At 38.3% G+C, this 23,130-nt stretch overlaps 1 protein-coding gene across 1 annotated transcript; it reads left to right on the forward strand.

Moving 5' to 3' along the window:
* Positions 1 to 860: 860 nt before the first annotated feature.
* Positions 861 to 19,363, forward strand: HSD11B1 (hydroxysteroid 11-beta dehydrogenase 1). The gene is made up of 6 exons (XM_075196222.1): positions 861 to 1,047; positions 9,580 to 9,710; positions 11,450 to 11,561; positions 12,112 to 12,297; positions 15,509 to 15,652; positions 18,214 to 19,363. The coding sequence occupies exons 1-6, from the start codon at positions 960 to 962 to the stop codon at positions 18,438 to 18,440; spliced, it is 888 nt and encodes a 295-aa protein (XP_075052323.1). The 5' UTR covers positions 861 to 959; the 3' UTR covers positions 18,441 to 19,363.
* The last annotated feature ends 3,767 nt before the right edge of the window (positions 19,364 to 23,130 follow it).

Consider the following 23,130-nt stretch of genomic DNA (forward strand, 5'->3'; position numbering starts at 1 on the left):
CAGGGCAGATGAGAGTAGGAGTTCCGGATATCCAACCGCCCAGAGGAGCATGAGCAGGTTAGTAACTAAGTGCGCAGTCAGCCTGTTATTTTAAAAGAGAAGGATGAGCACACTACATTCTTTATATACTACACTATGGTGCTAGCTGTCCTTCGTGGGCTGACCACTCTCCCTTTAGTGTCTGGTCTCGCCTTTATGATGGCTGGCCACACCCCCTCTAGTGGGCCCCTATCGTTGCAGTCCCCCGGTGGGCCCTTCATGCCCCAGTCTGACACTGCTCCTAAGATGTTTCTCTCTCTACTTCTCTCCTTCTCTTTGTTGCAGCTGACTCTTCCTGCACTGGTTTCTCATGCAATTTTTGCTCTCCTGTCTCAACTGTAGCTCTATAATTGTGCTCCACTGTGTACTGCACTACGTCCCCACAGTACTCTCAACTAGCAAAATGTGCTGTGAATCGTATTAAGTAGCAGAACAGGCCTTTTCACATTGTCACTTTTACTATTTACTTGGTTTATGTCAACATTACATTTCATTTGAAGTGGAAAATTTGGGGTGATGTTGCCAATGATAAATTATTGAGTCAAATGACAGCATCATAACTCATATTATAACATTTGATGATGCCCTGAAATGAACACTGGTTGAAATTAATTAACTCAACTTAAAGGCATTTTATCATAAAATAACTTAGCTCAAGTTATTGCAGCTGATAAACCAGAATCAGACTATCCCACTGCGATAATCTGGTTGTCATGAATGTAATATATGTGTGTGTGGCCCCTTAAAGATAACAAGACAGCCTTTGGACTTTCCTGATAAACATACAAACCAATCCCATATTTTGTGTCATTATACAAGCTCATTCTCCACAGCAAGGCTGTTCAGTCCCAGCAGCACATGTGATTGTACTGTATGAGTGTGGTGTTTGTTAGCGTACAGCTTGCATCCTTCTCCTTACCATGGCTCTGTTAAACAAAGCACTGGTTGCACTGATCGGGATTCTACTGGCTGTTTACTTCTACTCAGGAAAAGAAGAGTTTGAACCATGTATGTATTTTCTCTTTATACCATATTTATCCTGCTTCTTTTTTATGTTATTGATTTTTTTGCTTTTGTCATTATCCAGAGACTTAGCAGAAGGTTTACAAAGAGTCCCTAAATGAAAATTACCAACATTTTTTTTTAGTTTCTCTTCAGTTTTCTTTAATGCACAGAATACACTTCGGTGCCGTAACTGAACTGGTAGATTAGGTATTGCATCAAAATAACAAGAATGTACCTCACATTGGTGACTGGTAAAGACTGTAATTTTTATTTTGCAGTTTTTGCTGCAGGAGTTGCACAAAACCCCACTCCTTATCATATTGTAGTATGAAGAGTTAAGGAAAGAAGTGGTTAGTCCCTGCAGCTGAAAATGAGACCAGAAGATTTCTGTTACATTGAAACATGATTTTCGGTATAGCCACACCAGTTATCTCCATCATTCCACAGCGTACATCAGCGGTAGGCAACAGGCAAGCTGAGGTCACACTGCATACCTGGAGGTGGCGGGAGTGCACTGTGCACTCCCTCCTTCCTCTCTCCTGCAGAGTATGGTGCTGGGCTATGAAGTTACAGCCCAGCGCTACACTGCCAGTCTGAGGAGCAGAAGGTGTCACCCTCATCTGCCACCTGCTAAGCTAAGAAGCAGTGTGGATGGGGGTGCAGTGCTCAAGGTAGGAGGGAGTAGGAGGGAGTCACAACCTCCAAGGTAGAGTATCAACCCTTGAGCACCTGTACAATTAAAGTCATTTTACTGGGGAGAAAAATGCTATGCATTCTCTTGGAAAACACAAAACCCTACTTCAGTGTTGGCTAACTTGTGACACTCCAGGTGTTGTGAAACTACAAGTCCCAGCATACTTTGCCAATATATAGCAGCTTATTGCTGGAAGGCTATCCTGGGACTTGTAGTTTCACAACACGTGGAGTGTCACAGGTTAGCCAACACTGCCCTACTTAAATGTGCATTCTCCACCCATTTAAATAATTTGATCCCACAAAATGAAATCTGCTTTTGCCTGTGGGTGCATAAGTAGAAACATTCTTATGCCTAGCTTACCCTTGGCACGGAATAATAATAATTAATGCTGTAATACCCCGAACATTGCAGTTTTTAACCTCTTCAGAGTTTGATAAATGGGCCCCTAACCTTTAGCCTCAGAAGTTATGGTATTAAATTTATTAAGTTTTAATATGTCAATCTTTATTCCAAATACTAAATACTCATGCATTTAAGAACCATGATATTGTTAAGCACACATACATGTGAACAGGTGAGGTTGGAATGTGAAGGTTAACTTTTTAGTCCCAGTCTTGTAAACTGAAGCATTCTGGTGGATGGAGCATATTTATAATAGGGTTTGTTACTATGTTGTTATTAAGGATTTCGGTTCTAATTGTCAAAGAGTTTTAAACCCCTCACTGTAAAATGCAGTAGCAAACATACAGCAGAGGGCCCCTGTGCAGGAGTTCTCTACAGGACCTTCTTTACCATTCACTCTTGATTGTTTTGGTGCTAAGCTCCAGCAGTGCCATGTATAAGAAAGTTGTGCAGGTTGCCCCAGCTGTCAAAAAAGGGAAGTGGGGTTTATTTACATAAAAGTCATCCAAGAGATCATGGGTCCCAGCAGAAGGATGAAGGATGGTAATTTTTGGCTTTAAGGCAAGCATGAGTAAACACCTCATCAGGCAGTGACTTCGGTCCTTCCTGTAACTGTTTGCTCGTACGCCTAACAAAAAATTGCTCTATTACATAAAATATCTTCAACACAGTAACTGTCTATGAAAGGTCCCACATTTTCAATATTTGGCCCTCAAATTAATCCTATTTTTTAATACAGCAGAAGCATCCTAGCATTGTGACCCATTGGCTGGGAAGGACAGGTTTTCCGTTGCCGATTATAAATATGCTTAAAGCTGTCTGTGAAATTGAAACCCCTGTGAATCTGAGAATCATGTCATGCTATACCTGGCCCATGTGACCTTAACCCAAACTTGGTCCTAATTTGACAAGTTTGAAATGGTGACAATGTGTCTTCTGCACTGCAGCTGTCCATCCCCATATCCAGATACCTACCTACTCTCCTGGAATACCTGGGAGACTCCTCAATTTCAGATACTTGTCCCAAACCCCCGTAAGAGCAGGCCATGTTCCCACGGCCTGCTCACTGCCTAGCAAAGTGGCTGGGATGATGCGATTTGCAGGGGGGTTAGTAAAAATGGGCTTATCCCTGATGTTTCCAATAGTATTGGTTATATATAAGTATGTGTGGCTAAATGGAAGCATAATACAAAACCATTGGTCTCATATACTTAGTATTTTGCCACACCATGTGCATTAAATATATTTACATTTTCACAATACTAAATAATATATATCATTTTTACCATGGTGTACATGCTAAATATTCACCTTATTTTTTGCATGTCAGGTTGAATTATTTTCCAACAGAAATGCAAAAACAGCACTGCAGGTAAAAAAATTAGTATAAATCCCACTTCAGTAAGAATTATTAAATATAAAAAGAGAAAACGGTGTCTGTGAATTACTAATTATAAAAATCCTCAAATTATTAATAACAACAATAATATAAAGTAACACAAAATTTTGGTGATGTTCTTTGAATGCCATAATGCAATTAATTTGCAGACTGCAGTTCACTACATATATAATTTTATTCTCTAAGAGCATGTTCATTTACCTGTTTGGTACAGTCCCAAAGAGACCATTTATACCTCTGGCCCTAGTTCAGTTTCCAGTGCAGACTACACATGTTCACACAGCATGGAAATAAAAACTTTTGACCTGATTACACTCACCTTGACATATGATTCTGCTTTGTTGTAAAAGAATTAACTGCTGGTTGTTGATTAACATTAAATACTACCAGACAAGATAATGTACTATAGTGCATTGGAATCATGTTAAATATATTGTATGCGTATGCAGTTTTGGAAAATAACAGCCATGTCTGCTATTGTCTTCTGTAGGCAGTGTTGCCTTCCATTTCCTTTACTGGGACATCTAGGGAATTTTTTTTTGCAGAACTCATTACATGAGACATGAGCACAATTTCTTTAGAGACATACATTAGTGGGTTTAAATAAAACATATGAAAACATGTAATAAATGTGTAACATTCAGCATAAATGACTTGCATTAATTTTGTGCCCATAGCTTTTTCAACTGTTTACTGTCATGATGGTACAATATAGGTCAAATTGGGCATTACTATGCATTACAATCTGAAAGCAAAGAAAGGTCTATTATAGCGAATGTACTTTACTCATATTGTCTTTTTTTATAAGGTTTGAAATATAAACTAAAGTAGGTTAAGAAAGGGTCTGCATACATTTCTGCTAAGCAGATTATTTGGCAGTCAGTGACTGGGATACTGGATGGACAGGTATATGTCACACACACTTTGCACTGAGCTCTTGTTTTGGTTTCCCTAGAACAGTCCCCTCTATTGTCCACTCAAATTAACAGGACAAGTTGGAATAGATTCCTGTAAAGGTTTTACCTTATTTTTAGCCTAATCGACAGTACTGAGTGGATGGTATGCCTGGGCAAACTTATGGTCACAAGGATGTCCTGGTTTTGTCTTACATTGGTTGCCAATAACATACCATACTTGCATAATTTACATACCCCCAGTGTGGAGGAGAGGTATGAAAAGATGTGGGTGCAGCTTGATGATAACATTCCCAAGTGGGTGGGACAAGGTATATGCTGGCACTAATTGTTATCAAGCCCCTGCACATTCGGTGTGCAGTTATGTGAGCGATTTGCATCATTACATCACATCTCGGCCCACCTTGCAGACAGGTAAGTGCCTCTGAGGGAGAATTACCAGCTCTCTCATACCAGGAGGTCTCTCCCTAATTTGGAGGTGACCTGAACATTGAGGGATAATAGGCAGTAGGGCCAGTGCTTGCGCTGGGGGGTGCCTAGGTCCCCATCGGGCAGCCCCAACCTCCATATGCGCTGTCACTCATTCAGTGTATTAGGCGCCCCCTAAGACTACAGAGGAAGGTAAGGAAACCTATAAAAGACCCCAACCTGGCAAACAGGCAATTCCCAACATACAATAATGTGTTATTGATGCTAGAAACTGTGTGTGTTGCAATCTGCTAGGAAAATGTCCAAAACGTTCTTTAATATTATATAAAGAGCCCCCGATGCACACTATAAGACTCCTTGGAATTTCATCAGAGTTCCTAGATTTTTTTGTCCACCGCACATCAAGATAGAACTAGGCAAACGCAGCCATTTTGATCCGCGAACCTAGAAACTGTTATGGAAATTCAGCGCAAATGGAGGTGCATGGCAGGACCTATGCTGAGGATTTTTCACTGTGCACCAGTTCGTAAATAACCTCTAGTGCAGTGGTTTCTATATTGTGACTGTGGCTCCCTCAGGTACCGCAGCAAGGGTAAGCAAAGCGGGGGACTACTTGGTAATTATTTTGGCTCAGGGGTCCTTTGAAAGAAATTTGGAGACCCTGATGGTGCCTCGAACTGAGAAAGCCTGGGATCCACTCCTCTAGAATTTCCCAGAACCAATTTTTGCGAGATTGCATTCTACCATTTCACAAATCTTACGGTAAAACCTTTTCACAGCTGGAGATTAGAGCTTTTTTTTCTATCTGCAAGTGGTTATGACCTTTTGTAAACACCTTAAACTGAACAAGTTGTCAGCATTTTCAGTATAGGTTATTAATTTATTTATACACAATAAGGCTCATTTTCTAACATTGCATTTAGGTGCAAAATTTTCAGTAAGCCATGACAACCAGTAAGACACTTGCATTCACTTGATTGCTAAAATATAATCACTGATTGGTTGCTGTGGATTAGTGTAAAATCTACACCTAAATGCAATGAAATTTATAACCCCAGCGCGGTAGCCCTCAATAAAAGAAGCATTGGTGAAATTTACTATGACGGGGCTGCTCTGGGAGTCCCGGTGATGAACCCCCTTTGAACGATTTAAGATTTCTCTGACCCTTTGATAAATAACACAAAACGGTGAAAGAGTCTCTTGCTGGCATTTACACCAGCATTTTTGCTCTTCACTTCTTTTTAAATAGACATTAAGAGTAATAGCTTATCACCTTGTGTAATGTGTGGGCCCAAGACTGGAATAGTATGATTATACATTTTGGGCACATGTCTGGTACATATATCACCAACATTATGGGGGAGATTCAATTAGCCACGAGGTGTCTCCAGAACGTCTGCTAGACACCTCGTGGTGGAGATTTGACAGAAATCTCTGCTCGCTTCTCTGTCCACGCGCCACATCGCCAACAATTGAATCTCCCCCTTTATGTTGATTAATGCTAAGTATAATCTTCTCTATTTGGAAATTTGAAAGACATATATTTTTCCATATAATATAAATAGATATATATATCCTTATTTAATTCACCTTTTTTGCTACATATCTACAATTTCTGACTCCTAATATTTGGACACGATTCATATGTTTTGGAGTAATTTCTCCAGTCCTAACTCTAGTTGTTGATGTGCAATGCCACAGTCGTATGTTTTACTGTATGATGCTTAGCTTAAGATTTCATTATTTTTTATATGCTCATATTTTTAGCAAATGAAAAGTTCACTTGTGTTCAATGTCAAAGTTTATGTTGTACAACCTACAGAAATCATAGAGCAAGGACAAATGTGTAAATCAATGACATTATCAGCCGACAATTGATAAGTCTTGGTCCTCCAGATAACATAGTTTTACAGTAAATTGTGCACAAAAATGACATGTACTATTTAATAAGAGTTCTTGGTTCTTTTTTCCATCTGCCTCTGATTCAGGTTTGCCAAATGCTTGAAAATTGCCAACTAGTTCAAATTCAATAATAATATATCGGTTCGATGGACACACACATGTTCATTGTACAGTCACCAACTGACCCCAATTTGAATTTGTGGTTCAAAATTTGTGACTTACATATGACAATGGTGTTCAAGGTTCCCATTACATATTCAAGTTAAAATTAGTGTTTGAAATATTTTTATTTTTAAACACAATTTAAGCTAAGTAAGTTATAAAAACAAAAAATGTTCATTCAACTGCAAACGCTACTGTATTCAAAGTTCAGCATTCAAATTGAAGGTCTGCAATATAAAAATATTATAATTTATCATGTGTTCAAGCCAGTTTGCACATGATCGAGTCAGCTCGATCATGTGTGAGCCTGCTTGTGCAGATATAAACTGGCTCAAACCGGCTCCATTATGATTGAACCAGCTCAAAAATGGTTGAACCTATCAAATGTTCTCAAATTTAGATAATTTTTTTAGAAATTTTGGCAAATTTTCACACTGATTCAACTAACCAGTTTGAGAAACAATATGCAGCTGGTTCAAGCTTCTTTATTTGCAATCCATGTTAATTTGCATATTTTCAACTAATGTACTTTACTATTGACTAGCTACCTAAGGCTATAAGTTGGGGACTTGTACAAATTAATTATATGGCAAACCTCAGCCTCCTAGGGAGAAGAGCAGTTTGCTGTCACGTTGGTATTTAGGCATTCATGTCTTGAAACCTAGTGGAGTCCGCTAAATGAAATTTAGCAAAAAATCTACTAAATTCTTTTACATAATAAATTAATAATAAATAAATAATTAATAATAAATAAATTAAAGCAAATGAATGGGGCTGCACTGTGTTTTTCTGACCCTGTTATTGGAAAGTTGGCATTTCAAGCAGCGTCAGTTATTTTAGAATGAAAACCTTTATTTCCTTCCATTCTGTAAGGGACATATTGTCCTTTGGCCTCTCATTGCAAACAAGTCTATTAACATGACACATTTTCAGATAGTAACAAAGTGATTTATCGGCTTATCAACCTCTCCAATACAAAATACAGTATTTACATAAATGCTTCGAAAGCCTATATACTCTGCACATCTGTTTTGTAGCTTTTATAAGTCCTCAATAAAAAAAACATTTTACTTTCCAGAACAATACAACATTGGAATTTATGCAGATTTAATTGCTTCTAGGTGTACAGAGTTACTGTTACTAGCTTTTAAATCAACAAGAAAACAGTGATCCAGCCATATTCAAAGGGAGGTTATGGCAGTGGTGGGCAAAAATATATTTTTCCGGTTCCTCACAAGTGACGCTCGGTCACACAAGAGAGCTGCACGTTGCATTTGCAGAAAAGCATCAGACCGTATTATGAGAATTGTGCAGAAGTATGTGTCCTTCATATAGCACAATCAGTATGTTAACCTATGGCAGCTAGTCAAGATGGTTAGAAGATATCACTTTGAGAATTGTGTTTAGTGTTACTTCTGTGCACTTTGGACCTCATTTACAAAGCACACTAGTTGTGCACTGCAAAACACCATGGCTTTGCACAGGTACCTTTGGATGACCACATAAAAGTGCAAGTCTACTGCCTGGTGGAGAAGCCTCCACGAATTGAAAGTGTGCCTGTTCTTAGGACTATTCTCACTATTTTGTATGAAGTTTTATTCTACATTGCTTGGAATGTGCCTAGCTAGGCACTTCTGTACCCAAAGTGCAATATGGATGCACAGAATGCTATTTAAAGTATAGGACAAGCCCTAAAGATCAGAGTTGGTGCATAATTCAAGTTCTTTTGTGGAGGACCTCCTCCACACAGCAAGGAATGGTAAAAATGCACCCCTTTATCTTATTTTAATAATTTTGCTCTACAAAATGAAATCTCATTTTGCACTGCCCTGCCCCTGTACGCCAACTCAAACTTATCAAGGAACGCCCTCACTTCTCCAAAGCCCTTAACTTGGCCTGTGCAACTTATGCTCTGCAATTGTCACCATTTTCCTCCATAAATCTATGCACTTTGGTATAAATATTTGACCTCTTGTGTACAAAACCAATCATACCTGTCCACTCTCCCGGAATTTCTGTGAGACTCCCAAATTCTGGGAGAGCAGGCCATTCTCCCATTTCCTAGTAAAGTGGGCAGGAAGGGAGCCTCCATGATGCGATTTGCGGTGAATGGTGTCATTTTAGCCTCACTCTTTCAGTCATTGCATCATAGGGCCAAAATTACAGGATTCAACCCCCCCCCCCCCCCCCCACCCCTCCGTCCCCCTCCATGCCCACATCCCACCTCTGCACGGGGGGAATGTTGAAAAGTTGGGAAGTATGAAGGGAATTTAATAAAATCAAAATTGGATGCAGACAAATCTGTCGCTAGAAAAAAATGTACATGATTGTTAACAATGTAACAGTATGATGTGGCCTGCAATATATGACACATAGTTACAAAGGCAATGTTCTTTAGCATGGTTGGAAAACCAATTAACTGCACATTATTTTATTTTTTTAAAAAGTGCGTTACAAAATTGTGAAGCACTCATTTGTTTGTCAAACTTTGCAATGGTAATTCTACCTTATGAATACCTACTTTTAGATTTGCTCAAGATCCCAATCCTGTTCATTGAATAGGTTCTGTGAAAGGATAACTAAAACGTATGTGGAACAGTCACTAATTACAGTTGTATGTCTCTCTTTAGCCATGCTGAAGGGCAAGAAAGCGATTGTCACAGGAGCTAGCTCGGGCATCGGTGAGCAGATGGCATATCACCTGGCAAAGATGGGAGCTCACGTGTTAATAACTGCTCGTACCGAAGACAAACTGAAGAAGGTACCATGGTTATGCTGTTTCATCTTTACACAGATCTCCAAATGAATTTGAACAATCAAAACCCTATTATGGGTAAAATAAATGAAAGCTGATCTTTTATATATTGTAATTTTAAGAAGTAAAAAGCAGATGTCATAGTGGGAATATTGTGGCATAAAGGCATTTTTTGGTTTCTTTGTGAGGTAAATGCAAAATAGAGTAAATAAATAACCACGTGTGCTCAAATGAAATCAAGCTTTTTTTATTACATTGTTGATGGCAGTCATAGCATAAAACTGTACAACAGTAATACAATAACAGTACAAACAGGTTACAATATTTGTTACACCTGAACAAGTACAATGCCTGAACAACCAGAGCTGACTGTGTTTAAACTTCAATAAATTGCTGATGGGCAGATGCATCTGTTAATGTATATGTAGCATACTTTTTAACATAACATACGATCCAAAATTATGTCTATTTGAATCCCTATTATCAACCCAGACGTCCAATCCCCTCTTTGCCACTGTCAACTCACATCTCTGCCCATCCCACTATAATCCCTTTAATCCCTCACTGCTCATGACTTCACCACCAACTTCATAGGCATAATCATCATCATTCATCAAGAAATCTCATTTTGATAGACCCATCATCCCACATCCTCCTTCTCCACCACCCACTTTCAGTTCTTTCTCCTGTTATTGAAAACAAGGTATCTTCTTTCTTCTTCCCCCTCAACTTGTCTACTCAAATCCATTCCCCTCCAAATGATCAAGACACAACCCCCCCCCCCCCCCCTCAATGCTTGAGTGCACCTAGTTCACCTCTTCAACCTGTCGATCTCCACTGGCTCTTTCCCTGAACCACTTTCTCTCTACTCACTCTCTTCTCAACCCTGCAATTTTGCTTCCTTCCTCTACACTCCACCAAGACTACCCTGAAATGACCACTGATCTACTAACAGCTAAGCCAACAGGTCATAAAATGCATTAATAACAAAGAAAGTGGGTGGCATAATATTGGTGGGCTGATAATGGAGCTACGGCGATAGAAAGTACATTTTTTAAACTATACTATAGCAATATTCTGATGGATGCAGAGAGGAGCTGATCCATGTCTTCTTTGTATCTCTGCAGTATTACATCACTTGCAGTAGTAGTCATTCACTAGCTGGCATTTAATTAAACATTTAATCAAGTCAAATGGTAATTGGGAACAATTCTTGAACCAGCGTCTGATCGGTCCTTTCTTGAGACATGGGATATAGACTTAAAGGGGGACAGACATGAGACAGGTGAGGTAGACAGAACACCAGTGGGTACAGGTTTTGGAGAACCCCAGAATGCAGGTCTATGGATGAGGAATTTGCAATTTATTTTGTGTATCATGTGTTAATGGTGAGGAGATATCAGAGGAACCCTGGCTCAGATTTTGCAACTGGGCCAAAGTGCATTAAACTGCACCACTAGTCAAAGATAAAACTGAAAAGTAACAGGAGGTTGAAGTAAAGTTTGAAGTAGGGTATAAAGAGTATACTTTTATTTAATAGAGGCGAATTAAGACAGTTTATTTATATAATGCTACATAAAGGATATTTCATTTACAGATGAATGTTCTTTCCTCTTTAAAAATAGTTACATTACTGGGATCCAGGAGTGACATAAAAAATAAAACTAGCCCATCCAAAACAAGCAAAACTCAGACATAGGTCACATTTACAGTATTTGTTGCAACTTTTATTTACATTTTTTTAGGTGGTTGAAAAATGTAAAAAGCTTGGTGCAGCGTCTGTTTATTACATTCCAGGAAGCATGGACAATATGACTTTTGCTAAGAAAATAGTGCATGAAGCTGAACGTTTATTTGGTAAGATACTAAAAATCTTTCCTTAGTTACTTTGCACTCAGTAATTTAGTAATCCCATGGTGGCATAATGATTTATTTTATTGACTCTCAGCTGTCGCACCATTTGGGCTGGCATTGATTTCACCAATTGTGTCAAAAAACGATTCTCATGTGTGGTATTATGGCAACTTTTCCCTTCTACATACAAAGTTTATTTTCTCCTGTTTTTAACTTCAGGAAGGTTACGTAGAAGGTAGATATATCTAACAATGCAGCAGTGTAATATGCAATGATGCTTTTTTCCTGATTAACAGAGGACTGTAAATAAAGCAAAACTAATAAAACTGATTTGTTCATCTCTGACCCCCCTCCCCCTCCCAAAAAAACCAAAAAGAATTGGACATATCTCTAAGTATAATATCAGACACATTTGTTTTTATATATTTACCATCCACTCATGCTGAGTTTATTATCCCCTTTACGGTTATCATCATAACTTAAAGTAGTACCTTACTTGTAAAGCACTTTTGAAAATATTACATGTGTGTTGTGCATTTTTCTTTGCTAATAGGTGGCCTAGACATGCTCATCCTGAACCATATTGGTTTCACATACTTTAATTTCTTTGATGGGGATGTGGATCACATACGGCAACTCCTGGAAATAAATTTTCTGAGTTATGCAACCATGACGGTGGAGGCTCTTCCGATGCTAAAAGCAAGCGGTGGCAACATTGTGGTGGTCTCTTCCTTTGCAGGTTATTATGGTTTTAATCATGTTTGTTGTTGTGAATATGTTCTGCCAACACACATTACATTCATTTCATAAGCATGTGGAACGGTCAAGAAAAACTGCTTTGTGGTTAACATCTAACTCAGTAGCCCAGGCAGGCCCGGCACTCCCATTAGGCAAGGTTAGGCACTTGCCTAGGGCGCCGGGCTCTGGAGGGCGCCTGGAGAGATGAAATCTGTGGGCCTATTTATCAAAACCCGGTGATATGAAAGGTTTTCTATCGCTGCTTAACAATACATTTTCGCCATGGCAACGAAGTGATACTCCCTGGTGATACTGGCAACTTACCGCTTCACCATAGCCAGTGTGGGAGCATTGCGCAATGCGTGAACCGGCCTGCTGGAACTGGACCCGGACATGGACATCCAGCTCCACTTACGATAAAAAATATAAAAGAAATAAAGATAGTAAACAAAGAAAAAATATTTAATATATTTAAATGAAAAACAAATGCTCTCATTAAATAATAAAATATTTTTGGTTGTGCAGAGATGCTGCTATCGCCATTCTGAGTACAGGTACCACCACTTTCCATGGTAAAAAGGCTTATCCCTTGGAAACAGCTGTTTCTTGCATAACCTGGGGCCTGATTCATTAAGGATCTTAACTTGAGAAACTTCTTATTTCAGTCTCCTGGACAAAACCATGTTACAATGCAAGGGGTGCATATTAGTATTCTGTTAAATACTGACTGTTTTTTCATGCAGCACACAAATATCAACTTTAAATTTCAGTGTACAAATAAGCTATCAAGTATTTGTGTGCTACAGGAAAAAACAGTCAGTATTTAACTTATGTGCAAAACAGAATACTAATTTGCACTCCTTGCATTGTAACATGGTTTTGTCCAGGAGAATGAAATAAGAAGTTTCTTAAGTTAAGATCCTTAATGAATCAGGCCACTGGTGATTAATCTTCATCAGACCAGCAGCCTGAGCTGATGAAGATTATCACCAGGTTAGGAATAGGGAGTAGATTTTCACCTTTTCTTAAGCAAGCCCCCTACTTACATATTAAGAAGTACAAGTAATATGTTCTTGTACTACAGAAGCAACAGATGGGAACTCATAAGTCTAAGAGAGATCATTGGCCAGGTGATATGATTAATATGTAGATTTAAATATCTAACTAACCAACATGAAATTGTGTTTGCTCTACATTACTCTACAGTGCCCCCAAGTGGATGTGATGTTGATGCTCATGTGAATACATTCTACAACACCCTTTATTAGACATGTTTAATTAGAACAGCAAAGTTAATTGTTTTCTCGCTGTGGACAATTATTTCTATTAATCATACTGCAAGCTACAAAATGATTAACATTGTTAGTGCACATTATTAGCAAAGATTTGCAGACCTTGCGAATTGAAACATGGATATAATAATACATCACAATGCTTATTTTCAGACACACATATGTTATATATACAAGGTGGACATCACAGATGAGTTCAACGTGCAAACTATATGAAGAATTCATATATATTGGATATTATTTGTGCAGAGTGTACAATCACACTATAATGACAGTAGGTTATTAAACTGCTGCATGAATTGGCCTAATTTAGTGTTTTTTTTATTATATACATGTATAAATAGATCCCAATAAATAAGCATTATTTGTGAGCTACTGTTTAACCACATCACTGCTGAGGCTTTTCTCATTGCTGTGCTGAGCCTATTTTAGCACTTTTTGGGCTGATCACATTACAAAATCAATATCAATAATTTTTATGCAGTACCCACACAAATTATATCTTATTTTTTTCAGAAGACTTTGAACTTTCAGAAAATACAATTAGTTTGCTTATATTTTCTGACATAGCAAGGAAATTCTACCCAAAATTGCCAAAAAAGTGGATTTTTTTTAAAGTGAACTAAATGAAAATGTGTGTATTTTTTTCTAAACAGCACCTAGAAATACGTTGTGGTTCTTGCATTGGACTCGGTCCATATTTACAAAACAGCAAAAAGCAGGATTCTACACATAGGGTTTCATAATAAAATCTGCAATTGAATATGATAATGCGCCTTTTTTTTTTGCTAGTTGGCACTGTCTTGAATGAAATGCATAAAATGTAGGAAGGCATGCCTATATGAAAACCAGACTAGTGCATCAAATGAGGGCACCCTTGAGTTTATTGAAGACAGGATGGGGGGCATCCGGGCATTAACCCCCCCCCTCATCTTTGGACCTCCTAATTCTTTCTGTGTAGGGTGTTATTGTTTGGTGATCACTTGGAAGAGGGGACTATATGCTCTTTCATATGAGATGTCCACATGAGATGTTTCTTGGAACCAGAATAGGGTAGACTTGGGAATTTAAAAACCCCTCCCTTGGCTGCTTAATGTTTTCTGTAGCGTAGCGTGTCCTTGTCTGGTGATCAAATATGATCATCATACAATAACTGATAAAGGGCAGCACATCATTTAAACGAGGGGAATCCTGAAGTTTATTGAAGCAAGAATGGGGGCGATCCTCCCGTCTCCCTGGACTTTTAAATGTTTTCTGTAGTGTAGTGTGTTATTGTCTGGTAATCACAAATGGTCACCAGAGAATAACTTTTCAGGGCCCACATCGTTTGACTATGGGACTCCCCTTTTTCAAACGTGGGTGTCTCTGAGCCTGTAGGTGCCAGAATGGTGGAGATTGGGCATATTAGTGCCCTCCCCCTGTACCTGGCTCTTCAAATTTTGCTGTAGTGTAGTAGTTGGGCACCTACATGGTCTATGATATCATTGCGCCATCTTTCCCCTTAGCCCCCACCGGCAGCACACACTGCAGTTTAGAAACAGTGACCTATTTTAAGAGTTTTTTTGGAGGCCCACTTGTTCTTAGCACTTTAGAGGTATATGTGGTGGGTGAGTTCAACTCATCCTTAACATTGAAGGGGTCAATGAGTACCTTGCATCAGCTCACAGATTTTTTTTAAATAGTTTGCTTTTTTTTAAATAGTTGCCTGTAATTTTTAAACTGAAAATGTCACTTAGATTTTGTGAAGTGATTCAGGAAATAAGTTCACCAAATGCTTTGTATTTTTCATTTTTATTTTTTTTGCTTTAACATTGCAAATAAGCACATTCACTTTTAATTAACCAATATACAGATCTACTAAAAACATCAAATGAAGAGAGAGGTTTTGCAATCAATAACTGATTTTATTTCTGCATCCAGGTAAAATCGGTTTACCTTTGACCGTACCATATTCCACCACCAAGTTTGCCCTGGACGGCTTCTTCAGCTCTCTGCGAATGGAGTTCTACCAACAGAAAGTTAATGTATCTATTACGTTGTGCGTTCTCAGCTATATTGATACAGGTAAGATATGCAATGCAACACTTTCACAAACACCCAGCCTGCCCCAGGTACAGCAATCTGAATCTGAACAGCTGGCCGTGACTGGCGTCACCTTAGTCACTTAGCAATGAATACCCCTTTTCTGCCACCACAAAGGATTTATGGTGTCCTTACATTCACCAGAACCACTTATTAATGTTTCACACTTAAATCACATACACATGTAGCATGAGCCTCCCTGGGCTTCATAAGTTCACAAAGAATCAATAATTTATTTAATCTGAAAATTGTTTCCAAGGCTTATTTACAAAAATTACTAACAAGACATACAATATGTTACACAAATGAGTTTCAGAAAATAAAATAGGAAATAAAATCAGAGTTACTACTTACTAGTTAAGAACTGATGTATGAGGGAACACAATTGAGGAACATGGGACATTTCAGTCTTGATAGATCCCTCATAAAAATGTACAATCTGATGTCTAAAGCAGAAGATTTCAAACACCTTTTTCCACATAGCCCTCATCCCCCACCTTTGGAGTTTAGCTGTCAAAGGACAGATTGATCTCCAAAATGTCACAGGGCTTTTCAAAGGGAGTTAGGAATGAAGGGAGCTAGGGATGTCCTGAGATCAGAATTTTCACAAGACCTGACTTCCTACCTTTGCTCGTTCTGCTTGGCTAGCTAGATGGTTTACAACTTTGGGGCTTCAAACTCTTCCAAGATCCTATCTCTCTCTGGTCTGGCTATTTCAACATATTAATGACACTTGCATAAATTCAAACTCATGTCATCTAGCAAAGCACATGTTGAGATTACATTACAAGATTACATACAATATACATTGTCATACATGAATTCAACAGAAAATAACAATTAGTCATTAGATATAGTACATAATCATCCCAAACACTTTAGTAGAATGAAAACCCATTAGTCACTATAAACATAACATCATAAAAGTTAAAACATTAAGCCATACCTCTGACTATGATTATTTGACTTTATCCAAGATTTTTTTATTTGCTTTAATATGTAATAAACTCAACCAAAGATATTACATAATGTAAATATATATTGTGATCAAAAGGAAATAACATGATCAACACCTCATCAACATATATGATGAAATGAGATTTCGTGACCCATGTATGGCCAAAGTGTAGGCATAATCTACCGTGCTCCGCCAAGACATCCGATATGGAGTATTCCCTACTCTCACACAATTTTGTAAATTCTTTGGGAACCATTTCTGAAAAAATAATGCACAATTAATTGTATAAAACTTTGCTGCTTCTGTCAACCAATGACCTGTTTGCTTTCATTTTCTAATCTGCACTAGATAAATGACAGAATCTGATCTGTGGCTATTCATTGCTATACATTTTTTGCAGTTTCCTGTATATAAGTTTTCATGAACGCTCCTCAATGTGTGCGTATAATGCATTACCTGTGAGCCAGCCTTAAGAACTGTACTTTATTTCTTCTTCTTCTGCATTTCTTTACCAAAGTCAAATTTATATATTTGTTCTCGGCACGGGGCTTTTGATAGCATATTGAAATAAGTGTCTATTTTTTTTGTCCATATGGGAAAATAGGCATTCACTATTTTTTTTAAAGGTTCTGCTTTTGTAAAGTTTTCAAAATAGTTTCAATTAGATCCTGTTTTCATGAATTCAATAGTCGTAGTAGGCTGAAGAGACCTGATTTAGGATTCCCCTGAATTACAGTGTGCTGGGCAAAATCTTTTGACGTTACTGGTGTGATTTCACAGGACTTCCTGTGCTACAATCAGGGTGCCAGGAACTGAATGATACATTTCCTGGCACTTTGATTTTCATTAACAGCCAGGTCTAGTGGTGCCTATGCTAACATTATTTTATGCCTGCCATTTCAAAACAGTAGTATATAGTTATACAGTTATCACTGCATAGTTCCCATTTATTTACTAAAATCATACTTGCCAACTCTCCCGAAATTCGGGTTGGTCTCATGGACTCCCAGGAGAGCAGGCAAGTCTCCCGCATCCCGCAACTGCCTGGCCAAAATGACACGATGCGCAGTGAATCGCGTCTTTTTGTTGTGGGGAACGGGGCCAAAATGATGCGTTTGGCCGAGCCCCGCCCACTCCCGCCCTCTAGTCACGGCCTTCTCCAGGACTACACTTGCCGAAAGTAGGCAAGTATGACTAAAATACCAGTCCCCAACATTCCAAAATTAGTGCAACCAGTGTTCTACTTTCAAAACTGGGCAGATCTCTCTAGATCCACCCAAGTTCCAGTGTTCTATACCAATAAAGTGAGATGTGAGTGGCGATGAGCCCGTGGGAATCAGATGGGAGTCACCACAACTCTGAGCAGCAGTGACCTAAAATCGGACTTATCCTTTAAGATATTTGCACTTTTTTAAAGGCCTCCTTCATATGCCTTGCTACTGCCATTATATGCAAAATTGAGGGAGGACCAGATTCTGCTTGTATTTTTTAATGTTTTGGAGAACCTATTTTTCTTATTCAAAAAGTTGTTAAAATGCGCAGACTGTTATTGATAACTAAAACATTTTTCACTTCAACATTGCAGACACTGCTTTAAGTATGGTGTCAAATGTGGTCCAGCAGCCTGCGGCTCCAAAGGAAGAATGTGCCTTTGAAATAATTAAAGGAGGAGTCTTGCGAAAAAGGGAGGTATACTATCAGTACCAAGCCACCAAGATACCTATGCTCCTGAGAGACTGGGCCCCCGAATTTTTAGAATACCTTGTACTAAAGAATTACGATGTGGAGGGACTCAGTAAGACGAAGCAATAACTTGTGATCTTCCAAGACAAAAAGCAACAGTAGAACAGGACAAAGTAAGAAAAGGATATAACATACATAATCTGAGGACATAGCCACAAATTGACTGGTGATGGTTATATACACAGACATTTATTACTCAAATGTCACTAAAACGGCAAAAATGAAATTGGGATTGGTGTTATACGATATCACAAATTACAAATTTTTTCGTCAGTCCATAACTGACGAAAAAACCCGAGCAGACCTGAATTTGAGTAACTAAATTCTATTGTGTTAGCCAACAGGTATCACCACTTTTTTCCAGCTAATAGTTCTAATTTCCACTGGTTTTGTGTGATACAACTACTTACCCAACTACCCAATTAATGACACCTGCTATATTAAATTGACCGGTTAGAATGAATTTTGTTAATGATAACATCCTCAAGCCAGTGTTACTTTAACAACTAGAGTACCAATCATTTAACCATAATGAATCTCAAGACATTTTAAGTATGTTTTGGCATTAACAAGAAGCACCTTTTTGCTGTAGCCTGAGATTCTTACAGTTTGCAGTCAGATGATGACATAAGTGAATAACTGAATATTGCAGTGTTCCAGCGAAATAAGCAGAAGTTCTGAATCGCTTCCATAGTAAAACATTATATACAATGGGAAATGCTGCTTTTCTGTCACACTGAAGAGACAGATGTATTAATTAACAAAAATAAACTATAACCATTTGTATTGATGGAGAGGTGCCTGGTCAAACACAAAATTTTTAGTGTCTTATCTTTATTGTTAATTCATCTAGAATTGCAAGTCAAATATATCACTGCAGTCAGTCTCACCTGATTATTTGCCCTGTTTACTCTGGATCTCAATACATTAATGAGTAACAACTGTAACTTCACTATGTGGGAACATTTATTGCAACAATAAAAAACTAAACATGAAAGACTGTGTGCAATATTTTATTTACACAATTTTGATAATACTGCCAATTTAAACGGCAATCGCAGTTTGGTTGTACAAAGGTACTGCACTCAGGGATTAAATGTCAAGAACTGGTAAACCTAAAATAAAACTATTTTTCCCACTGCCCTAGTGCAGGGTGTCAGTGACAAGCCTTGACATAAAATGAGCAGCAATGTTTTGAATAACCCATCCTTCATGAATTTCCCATTCATGTGAATAGGAAGTTCACAGAGTAGGGGATACAAAAACACAGCTATCTTTTTGAAAAAATCAGAGAAAATTGCAGTGCTGTACTATTGGGGCCTTTGAGGAACTTCCCGAATTGGTGTAATGTTGCACTAACGATCAGTAATAAATGTAGTTTAAGCTTTCTAAATTATCTGAATTTTACTTTAAGCAACAAGTTGGGAAAATCTGTTGTTGATTAAAAAAAATAAATGTTAAAAAATTTGCTGTTCATCACTTTCTGAATAAAAGTATTTTTGTTATTCCTGTTATTCCAGTTTAAATATACTGGTACTCTAAGGGTGAGACACATGAGTGGTTTGAATGCCACTTATTCTTCTACTGGTAGACAGAGATGAGAGATAAACAGAGGGGATCATTAACAAAGCACAACTGAGACTCAGAGCAATATATCCACCCAGCACACATCATGCTCCACATTCAGGAGTAGCCTTCACAAAGTAAAACTGCACGTCCATGTGTGGAAAGGCAGTAAAGTCTTGAGGGAGAAGAAGTCACTGTTTCAAAGTATAGTATCAAAATTCAGCCTCCTATCCCTTTAGATTTATTTTAAGCCATAAATATTTTCTTTCTTTTTTTTTTTTTAAATAGTGCTCAGTTTTTAAAAATGTAAGTCCCAGTTAGAGCAGCCCAGTAGAAGACTAGCTACAAAAGTGTCCTCGCTTAAATGTTTTTTTTGGTCATGGGCATTAGGATTGCTGATATTTTCCTTGCTGTTTTCTGCTACTGCTACGGGGCAGTTGTGTTCACACACCTGGACCACTAACCGCCGGATCTGGACTCTCCGGGCATATTCTCCAGCAGCAGGTTAGTTTTACCAGCCCCTGTATGACTTGATTATGTACACAAAAGGATTTTACCGGAACGGATTTACTTCTACAATCCTTTATTGTTCCATACATTCTGGATGGACAGAGAAGATACCCGTTTGATCCTCAGCAGAACAGCATTTTTTAGGTGTGATTCAACCCGTTTCCATCCACAACATCACCCATTGAACTTGTTTAAACACTCTGTATCCACCCATTGCCAGGTTGTGTTCACATTTATTTGTTGTTGTTCTTTTCCCACTCCGTTTGTATAGGATTACTGGACTATTTCTCATTTATGCCTCCCAATATTGCATTCATTTATGTATCTACTATCATCCAGTGCATTGGTTGATTTTAATGTCTGATCATATTTGTGGCAGTAATAAATATTAGCAATTCAGCTACTTTATGCTCAATCAGCTATATATGCTCTATCTCACTGCATACATTTACATTTGCGCCTGGGAGTCATTCACTTCCCATAACTATAATCTATTGGGGATTAGGACGAGCCCTGTCATGCTCCTATTCACAGCATCACACATCTAGGTAAAGAAGCGCAAATAAATTTCCCTTCTTTGGTTATGCATTTGGCAGCATTAGAGCAGTTCCTGTGTAGTGCTTCAAGAAACATTTTACGTGAAGCATAACTTGTGTTGATGTGACACTTTGTGTTATCAGATATGGTTATGGGCCAACGCATTTCATCACCAATAGGCAAATTCTTCAGGGAATGTATATCATAGGTAACCCGCTTTCACTCTTAAATAAATCAAGCGGGTGGGATGTGTGCTAATAAATTAATTAATCAATCCATTAACTGTGGGAAATTGCTCCTACTAAATAAATGACTGTCTACATCTGTTCTGTGATTATCACATTTAGAGTGTGGCTTAGAGTGCTAGGCTTAACTCACAACATTTACTGTCTTTACTCACAGGTAATCTGTATAATACATGCAAATCCCTTAGTCACTAACAAATATCCATGTAGTCATTAACTCATTACCAGATTGAGTAAACATTATAGTACTCAGTCTGACATCTAGTCCAACATAAATATGTAGAATGTACATCAAAGTAGCTGTTTCAACATTCCACCAAATCAGTTCAGCATACTTAACACTTATCATTGTTTATCCATGCTAACTGGAATATAATGGCATTTGTATATCAAGTTTGTAATTACTTATACATCCATAGAAATACAATAGTTCAGACAATGGTTAGATTACTCCAAATACAATCATGATACCTGCCTCTTTAACTTGTGTCTGGGGGTTGGTCAGCTAACATTGGTGCTCCCATGAAGTCCCACTAGAGTTCCTATTATATATTCCACCAGTGTCTATTCATTAAAAGGTTGTAGCTAGTACTGTACAGCCCTTAGTATACATATGTAAAGTCAAATGGACAAATTCATAGGATGGTAATCTTGGGGCTAACACCATTCTGTATTGTTGTCCCTTTTGTTGTTAGTGTGGTAACTAGTGTCTCTCTACACATTGTGTGCAGTGGCACAATGGACATATTTAGTCAGAAAAGGGGGGCATAAGTCTGGTAACTTAGAACTGCATTATGATCTATTATTCAATTCTGTTCTGAAAGACCAAAGAACTGACTGTGAAAAGATTATATTGTAATTTGGAATGTAGCATCTATTTTTCTGATACAAAAGAAGGGTGGTGATAACATATGTAATGTTGTGGAGTCTCACCTCTGTCTCTAGTTGCAGTGCCACCACCAGAGTCGTCACTCCAGTTTGCGGGAAATGGAATTTTATCATTTTCCACAAAAGGATGACTCGGGTGACCCCTTGTACCGAACCAAAATTTTACACAAAAGAATTTCACCATAGACTTTTTCATTTTTCGGGAGGTGATGTGGGTGATCTTCTCTGGTCCCACTTTTTTCTTCTTTAATCCTCCCCCTCCTGTGACAGGTGCCCGTCCTTCTCCTCTTCCTACTGTTCCTTTCTTTCTTCTCCTCCTCTCCAAACTCTTTGTGACAGCTCATCCTTCTTTTTCTCACTCTAGCAGGCTTGTGCATCTTGTTGGCATAGCAACCATCCCTGGCTACACTAACTTGTATGTATCAAACCTTGACGAGAACAACAAGAAGTCAAATTGGGGCTCTAGCAGTCAAACTGTTCTTAAGATGTATGACTTGTGACATAATCAGGGGAACAGGTACCATCACCCAGGATAGATGGCTTTGAACAGCAGCAATAAATAACGAAAATGCAGGATTTCTGGTACAATCGACCTCAGCCAGTTTTATTGAGTATGTGTCTAGTACTAACTAAACATTCCTTAGAGGCCCTCTCTCAAGTCTGAAGCCTTGTGTTCCAGATTCAAATGCCAAGCAAAGGTTATTTGCTCACTCTTAGCAGGTTCTTTCAGGAGGCACCCAGCCTTCTCCCCAGGTCTGAGAGACAGAGTGATCTGAGCTGCAACCTTTTACAGACCCCACACAGGTGCAACTCTTAATTAGTCTGCTGTGGAACATACTCTGGGAAGCTTTTCCCTAAGCTAAATAATCTCCCAGCCGTTAGCGTACACAAGGCAGGAGACTTGGGACAAATATCTCTGTAATTTAGCATTAATCCCGTAACTTTGTCACAGACTATATATAGCGAATATTGATAATATGTATGTCTCTTGTGCAATTAAGATGAATCATTAA

The sequence above is a fragment of the Mixophyes fleayi genome, chromosome 2, assembly GCF_038048845.1.
Source record: "Mixophyes fleayi isolate aMixFle1 chromosome 2, aMixFle1.hap1, whole genome shotgun sequence".
NCBI classification, from domain to species: domain Eukaryota; kingdom Metazoa; phylum Chordata; class Amphibia; order Anura; family Limnodynastidae; genus Mixophyes; species Mixophyes fleayi.

What these genes read in the sequence shown, in the direction of transcription:
- HSD11B1 (XM_075196222.1), top strand. Translation starts at nt 960, where the DNA reads ATGGCTCTGTTAAACAAAGCACTGGTTGCACTGATCGGGATTCTACTG. An exon ending in CCGAAGACAAACTGAAGAAG is followed by an intron (nt 9,711 to 11,449) that starts GTACCATGGTTA and finishes ACATTTTTTTAG; the next exon opens with GTGGTTGAAAAATGTAAAAA. An exon ending in TCTCAGCTATATTGATACAG is followed by an intron (nt 15,653 to 18,213) that starts GTAAGATATGCA and finishes TCAACATTGCAG; the next exon opens with ACACTGCTTTAAGTATGGTG.